General features: G+C 34.6%; 1 protein-coding gene across 4 annotated transcripts in view; it reads left to right on the forward strand.

Moving 5' to 3' along the window:
* LOC100185596 (structural maintenance of chromosomes flexible hinge domain-containing protein 1-like) overlaps positions 1 to 7845 on the forward strand; it is a 44631-nt gene that overhangs the window by 30371 nt on the left and 6415 nt on the right. For 3 of the 4 annotated variants that reach the window (XM_026838467.1, XM_018815559.2, XM_002122105.5), the window contains 6 exons: positions 225 to 385; positions 1720 to 1829; positions 3253 to 3418; positions 4487 to 4596; positions 4993 to 5151; positions 5858 to 5978. In XM_026838467.1, coding sequence (XP_026694268.1) covers positions 225 to 385; positions 1720 to 1829; positions 3253 to 3418; positions 4487 to 4596; positions 4993 to 5151; positions 5858 to 5978 — 827 coding nt within the window. The remainder of the gene's footprint in view (positions 1 to 224; positions 386 to 1719; positions 1830 to 3252; positions 3419 to 4486; positions 4597 to 4992; positions 5152 to 5857; positions 5979 to 7845) is intronic. The other variant, XM_018815560.2, reaches the window with a different exon arrangement.

Below are 7845 nucleotides of genomic sequence, written 5' to 3' on the forward strand. Positions count from 1 at the left end.
TATTAAAAAACAAATCCAATAATCAAGTTAGGTGTGATAAATTCTGTGAATCTGGACCTGATCTGGCTCATGAAATTGGGAAATTTTCGTATTGCTATAACATTCAGGTCTAAGCGCTACAAATATGGAACTTACAGAAAATAAATCTAGACCAGCACTCTTCAACCTTTTTTGGGTTGGTGAACCCCTAAATTTGTTGTGACGTTTTTTTCTCATTTTTTCAGTGGCGAATTCTGGCTTCAGCCGCGTGCTATTTATAACCGAAGAGCAATGGAAGGTCGCAAATTGTTTATATCTCTTCTCCCGAACACAGAAACTCCCGTTTCGATACAATATCGAAAAAGTGGGCAAGAAACTACTGTTACAGTTGGTACCCCTTGGCCAGGTAATAATAAATAAATAAATGATGAATTTGACCATATTTATCCTCGCTTGATGGGCAACAACAGTTGTTATAACATGAATGGAAATAAGGAATATATTTTAAACCTTGTGCTTGCATTAGAGTTTTTTTCTTTTTTTTTTTCGTGTTTATATTTTTCTTGCTTTGGAGTATTTTTTCATATTTTTTTTTACATAGTGTGCTTACTAGTTACCAGACTTTTCAACTTTGTGTATGAGTTTTGCTTTGGTATGGCTTATAATTTGGACAACCCATTAGTGACCACTGGGTTGGAGCCATTGCTGTTAAGTGCCTTGTCACATACCGAGAATGGTAGCAGCATTAAGTTTTGAACCCGGTACTTTGGGTTACAGCAGAAGCCCTATCTGAGTCATGATGCCGGAAAAATTGTTTTGTTTTGTATATATAGTAGGGTGGGAAAGACAGGACACCTTTGGCACATAATATCCAAATATCCTGATCGTGTTTTAAACAATTAACAACATTCTATGGGAGTCGTAAGGTTACTTTTTTTTAATTCTATGCTGTAAATTAAGTTGGAAATTACGAAACAAGGCGCCTCTTTTTAACCGCCGTCACGTTTTTACATGTGACAGATGGATTCTTAGTGAAAATTATCTAACGAATGTGTCTTGAAGCTGGTACCATTAATTCACCGCAGCTAAGACGTTGTGCCTGTTTTTCGTATTCCCAACAACACGTAACTCAAGCAGCACTCAACGTATTTAGTTGCTTCACTCTCGAATCTCATTTATTCCATCTACTGTATTTCCTCCTCTCCCGTTCTCTATTCATTCATTTATTTATTCTCATATCGTACTGTCCCCTACTACGGACCACAACACGTTTATACGCAACAATTTCACGACGAAAGACACCCTAACAAAAGAACAGCGTGATAACTGCAGCGTCTAGATACTTACGGCAGGGGTGTTTGGTCTGGCTCCAGACCCTGCAGTAACGTTCCACGACTTCCGCGATACGCAATTATCGTTCCAGATAAGCCTATAAAACGACCCAGAAACTCACGCGCACGAAATATACAGTCACTAACAACATTTAACGCAATAACAGCATAAATTTGTGCCAGCCGCAAACCAGGTTTTTTGTAATATTTTGATTAGCGACGCTTTTCAACTGAACTTGATGACGTCAAAAGTGCTCGACTTGGCACTCGTGCCGAGCGTTTTGTTGATGCTTGGCACGCTTATACAACTTCAGCACATCGCTAAATTTGTGTCCAATCCTAAAAATCGAGCTACGGTGTAAAACTCCCAGATTTTATTTCATCATAAACTTTACATTCTGTGTTACAGAATATGACGTCGATATTTTATCTGAAGAAGAAACAAGGGTGACAACATCGGTTAACTTATGTATGGTCATTTGGAAAGGTAAAACAAAAAACGATGAAATCCCCTCAAATGTAAGTTTATAATTTAACTATGATTTATCTTGTCAATCTGGCTTTAAGCAACGCTTGTATTGACGGACTATATTTTTTGTCATAATAAAAATTGTTATTGCTAAAATAAGAATATACATTTAGTCAAATATAATACAAAAAAAAAACAGGTTTAAATATACACAAACTTAATTCGTAGCAAACAGAAATTGAAACCAAACAATGGTATCACTATTCTGTTCTTTGTGGGGGGGGGTGTGGTTTTTGTCAAGGACCTGGGATTTAGGCTAGTTTGGTCCAATACCCTAACACCCGGAAAGTCTATGTAAAGGTAGCTGTACACGGTATCTGGAACTCGTCCATTTTGTCTGTTTTATCTGGATTTCGCTGTAGCATGCGGAACTCGGTAATGGGTTTGCATACGAATTCGTATGCCGGATACTGTGTACAGCCACCTTAAGTCGTTAATGCGGCCAGTGCTGCTTTGGGGTTTATCAAAAGATATATAAATTGCTATATGTGTAACTTTGGGGATTATTTTAAACTTTTAAAGACTGTTACCACAGTGATCTTCAATTATTTTTGTAAGTGAACATTTTTTGAAATAATTTAATCAGAAAATGATATACCAAAAACTTTCCTGGCCAAGTGGTTTCAGCTTGCATTGTAACTAAAGAATGTGTTGTGTTTATTTATAATTGTGTGTGTTTTGTATAGGGATGCACATTACAGAATAATTAGGTATTCTAGGATATCCTAGAATACTTTATTTCGAATCTAGAATTCCGAATCTAGAATTTCGAATCTTTTTATATTTATAGGAAAAAATAATTTTACCCACATAAGTCAGTTTAAAGACTTTTTCATAGCAGCCTTGTTGGATCATGAGCTGTAAAATGATCAAAAATTATACTATTGGGTAGTTTTTGCGTCACGAAACGTATAGCAAGCTATGAAAAGACGTTACGAAACGTTTACTCGAAAGTCCCACAAACACAAAAATATTTTTTTTTAAATGTAATAATTTTCAAAAATTGTTAATATAGTATGTGAGGTGCATGTGATGACGTCATTAAACAGAATACCGAAGCCCGTAATTAGATTCGAATACAAAAGGATTCGAATCTCATGGATTCGAAATTCTGTAATGTGCATCCCTAGTTTTGTACAAGACGCGCAAAAAAACTGGCATGTGCTCCAACCTAGTGGTCACAGATATCAGCCATGTAATAAATCGAAAAAATTTTTTGGGGGCAAAAAAAGGTGGCAACCATAAGCGGACACCAGGTGTATGAAACAGAACACCTGTGTTATAACGACTATCATAGTCCTGCTATTTAAGGATAAATTAGTTACATTTTTCGCTTAATTTAAAAAAAATTATTTTTGCCCATGTAATATACAGTAATGTGTACCAAAAAATTGAGGGTGTAACTTTTTACAGGCAGAGTGGCACCGTGCCGTGGCATCTAATGGACACCATAGTTTTCATGGCATCAAGTCACCAACAAAAGTTGGTGAATATTGTTGTGTTTTTTGCGTTACGGAGAATCTTGCTTCAAAAACTGCAGTTCTCACAAGTGAAGTTTTTACCATGAAGACAGTAGCAGGTAAAAATGAATGTAACTTTCTTACTTTATCCTCGCATGGCAGGAAACGATAGTCGTTATCACACAGAAGTTCTGATTCGTACACCTTGTGTGCGCCTACGAGTTACTATGTATGTAACTTTTTGGAGAAAATGTTTTTTGGGGATTTTTTTACAAGTTTTTATGTATGTGACTTTTTGTGGACAAATTTTGTTTTTTTTACAGGTTACAATGTATGTAACTTTTTTGGGAAAATGTTTTTTTTAGATTTTTTTATAAGGTTACCGTGTATGTAACTTTATGTGAAGAAATTTTTAATTTTTTTTTACAAGTTACCGTGTATGTAAACTTTTTAATAAAAATTTTGGGAATTTTTTTTACGAGTTACCATGTATGTAACTTTTTTTAGGAATTTTTTGGGGATTTTTTAAGGTACGACAAAATTGGGACAACACATAAGAAACCGCTGGGTTGGAGCAATTCTTGTTTTAAAGCCAAAAAGTTAAATCAAAAATTTAAATCTGAATTAAAAAAAATTGTTGGTATATGTTAAATTGTGTTAAAATAACTACATACTTAAGCGGCCTGTTGGGGTAATGGGTTAAATGGGGCCTAAATTTTTGACAGGGACCTCACCCACATAGAATAGAATAAAAAAGTAAAGTCGTCACAATTGTCTTCATGTTTATACGTTTTTCGGTTTTTGTATAAACCTTAAACTATCTTTAGTGATCTGATGTCAGTAGTACGGAGTACCTGGCATCGTGGCCAAGTGGTTAGCACGCATTCCTCCAACCCAGAGTAATGGGTTCAAGGCTGGTCCCTGCTACCATTGTGGGCGTATGTGTCCTTGGGCAAGACACCTAACGGTAATTGCTCCAACCCAGTGGTCACTAATGGGTTGTCCAAATTATAAGCCATACATAAACAAAAATGAAAAGAAAGCAATAAAATAAACACCCACAAAGTAACATACATGGTCTCGTAAGCTGGCACGAGGTGTTAAACCCGTGTTATAACGACTGTCGTTTTCCGGCCACGCGAAGATGAAGTAAGTTACATTCAAATACACTAACACTGTAATTCCAGGTGTTCCAAAATGTCTACTTCCAAGTTCTGAACCAGGAACACCAACAGTATCAAACGCGCATGTTGCTGTAAATAGAATTCTAATTCGGAATCTTAAACTCCAATTAATGGTACGTTAAATGTTTTAGAATCCCATATTTTTTCAATTTTAAAACCCCATATAATTTTGTAATTCCGAATTTTCTTTAAATGTTTTGTTGTGACTGTTTTACTTAAAATTTATTAGATTTTTTCTGCAAAGCTTTTTTTAGATTTTTCTTTTTTTTAATATTTTTTATGCATTTTTATAGGACATATTTTTATTCTATTTTCTCATTCAATTTGGTAGTAAACAAGGAATATTTACAAAATTATAACCGTAAACACGAACTTTATAAAAGTATTGTTTATTGTTCAAAACTTGTTCAGAAAATATGGGATTTTGGTGCTATCCCATTTTACCCCACAGTTTTATATTGATTAGGCCCTGGTATTAGGAGCAGCGGAGTAAAAAATATGTTTTATAGGACGGAATGGGAAACTTGTGCAATGACGACATAAAGTCTAATATCTCCGTTACAATACAGCCCTGTGATCAGACATTAAAGTGTAGCGAAACCCCCATGTTTGTGGGAAATGCTTCGAGACTGTTTGTTCCAATTCGTAAAGGAGAGGCTTTACTGCAGGTATTTATTTCTTAAATTGAAGAAATTTTGAATAAAAATGGAAATTTTGAAATTTTGAATAAAAATGCAAATTTTGAAATTTTAAATAAAAATGTTGAATTTTTGAATAAAATGAAAATTTGTATAAAAACTTTAATGTTACAATTTTGGGTAAAAATGGAAATATTGAATAAAAATGCAAATTTGCAAATTTTCGGAAGTGCAAATTTTGAATATTTATAAAATTCACCATAGAGTTAGGTAATTGCAGCAAACTTGTGAGTTATAATTGCAGTTTTAAAGATTTTGAATATGTGGCCTTTGTTGCGGCTTTAAGTTTGTGGTTAATCTTTTGCTTTTGCGATCTTACATGTATTATTTTTAATTTGCTGTTGTATTAATTTGCCTATAAGTTTGTGCTCTTAAATTTGCGGCTTTAAATTTGAGACTTTAAGTTTGCGGCTTTAATTTTGCGGCTTTAAATTTGCGGCTTTACGTTTGTGGCTTTAAATTTACAGCTTCTTATTTGTGGCTTCAAATTTCCTTCTTCAATTTTACAGCTTTAAATTTACGGCTTTAAATTTAAATTTGCAATTTACGACTTTAAATTTGCCAGTTTAAATTTGTGGCCTAAATATATGGCTTTAAAATTGCGGCTTTAATTTTGCCCTAATTAACTATCACACTTAAAATATAGCCGCATATTTACTACAATCATATATTTTAGAATCTAACATTGCAAGAGAATTCACCCGGCATAGACGGCTCACAATATATTCTACATTGCGAGATACAAAACGATGAAAGGAACATACAACCGTATATGTTAAAGTTCTTATTTTATAACGGTAAAAACTCTTCAGAATAATTTCAGATGTTGTCTTTTTTACAAAAAAGTTCTGTTTCTTATACTTTTTTTTTATTTTTAAATGAATACTTTTTGAAACTTTTTCAGTATTTGATTTTATTAGTATTATTTTTTACTTTTTTCTTTTGTAGTTTTAACAACTAGTTTTGTTGCTAATTCTTTTTTAATTGTGAATGAATGAATGCAACTTGTTAAAATGAAAGTTGTTATAACACAGGTGTTGTTTCATACACTTCTTACTTGTTTATAAGTTGCCACAAATGCAACTTTGTGGTTGCTGGATTTATGTATGACTGATAATTTGGACAACCCATTAGTGACCACTGGGTTGGAGCAATTGCCGTTAAGTGTCTTGTCTAAAAACACAAATGTTAATCACTAAGCCATTGCTCTTAACTAATAGTCGTTATAACATGTGTGTTCTGTTTCATACACCTCATTCCTGCTTAGAAGTTACCATGTGTGTAACTTACTTTGTCCTCATCTGACCAGAAAAACGACAGTCGTTACAAGTTAATCACAGGTGTTCTGTTTCATACACCTCATTCCTGCTTAGGAGTTACCATGTGTGTAACTTACTTTGTCCTCATCTGACCAGAAAAACGACAGTCGTTACAAGTTAATCACAGGTGTTCTGTTTCATACACCTCATTCCTGCTTAGGAGTTACCATGTATGTAACTTACTTTGTCCTCATCTGACCAGAAAAACGACAGTCGTTACAAGTTAATCACAGGTGTTCTGTTTCATACACCTCATTCCTGCTTAGGAGTTACCATGTATGTAACTTACTTTGTCCTCGTCTGACCAGAAAAACGACAGTCGTTACAAGTTAAACACAGGTGTTCTGTTTCATACACCTCATGCCAGCTTACAAGTTACCATTATGTCACTTATTTATGATAGTTTTTCCATGAAAAATTATCAGTCGTTACAAGTTAAACATCAGGTGTTCTAAATTATACACCTCATTCCTGCTTAGGAGTTACCATGTATGTAACTTACTTTGTCCTCATCTGACCAGAAAAACGACAGTCGTTACAAGTTAATCACAGGTGTTCTGTTTCATACACCTCATTCCTGCTTAGGAGTTACCATGTGTGTAACTTACTTTGTCCTCATCTGACCAGAAAAACGACAGTCGTTACAAGTTAATCACAGGTGTTCTGTTTCATACACCTCATTCCTGCTTAGGAGTTACCATGTGTGTAACTTACTTTGTCCTCATCTGACCAGAAAAACGACAGTCGTTACAAGTTAATCACAGGTGTTCTGTTTCATACACCTCATTCCTGCTTAGGAGTTACCATGTATGTAACTTACTTTGTCCTCGTCTGACCAGAAAAACGACAGTCGTTACAAGTTAATCACAGGTGTTCTGTTTCATACACCTCATTCCTGCTTAGGAGTTACCATGTATGTAACTTACTTTGTCCTCATCTGACCAGAAAAACGACAGTCGTTACAAGTTAATCACAGGTGTTCTGTTTCATACACCTCATTCCTGCTTAGGAGTTACCATGTATGTAACTTACTTTGTCCTCGTCTGACCAGAAAAACGACAGTCGTTACAAGTTAAACACAGGTGTTCTGTTTCATACACCTCATGCCAGCTTACAAGTTACCATTCATGTCACTTTTAGGTGATAGTTTTTTCTATGTCTAAATTATCAACCATACAGAAAATCTAGCAGCTAAAAATTTACATACATGGTAACTCGTAAGCTGACACGAGGTGTATGAAACAGAACACCCGTATTATAATGACTCACTTTATACCCACACAAAGTTAAATCAAGTTACATTTATTTATATTCTGCATCAGTAAGGTACTATGGCATGCCATAG

Source organism: Ciona intestinalis, unplaced genomic scaffold (genome assembly GCF_000224145.3).
Source record: "Ciona intestinalis unplaced genomic scaffold, KH HT000092.2, whole genome shotgun sequence".
In the NCBI taxonomy this organism is placed as follows: domain Eukaryota; kingdom Metazoa; phylum Chordata; class Ascidiacea; order Phlebobranchia; family Cionidae; genus Ciona; species Ciona intestinalis.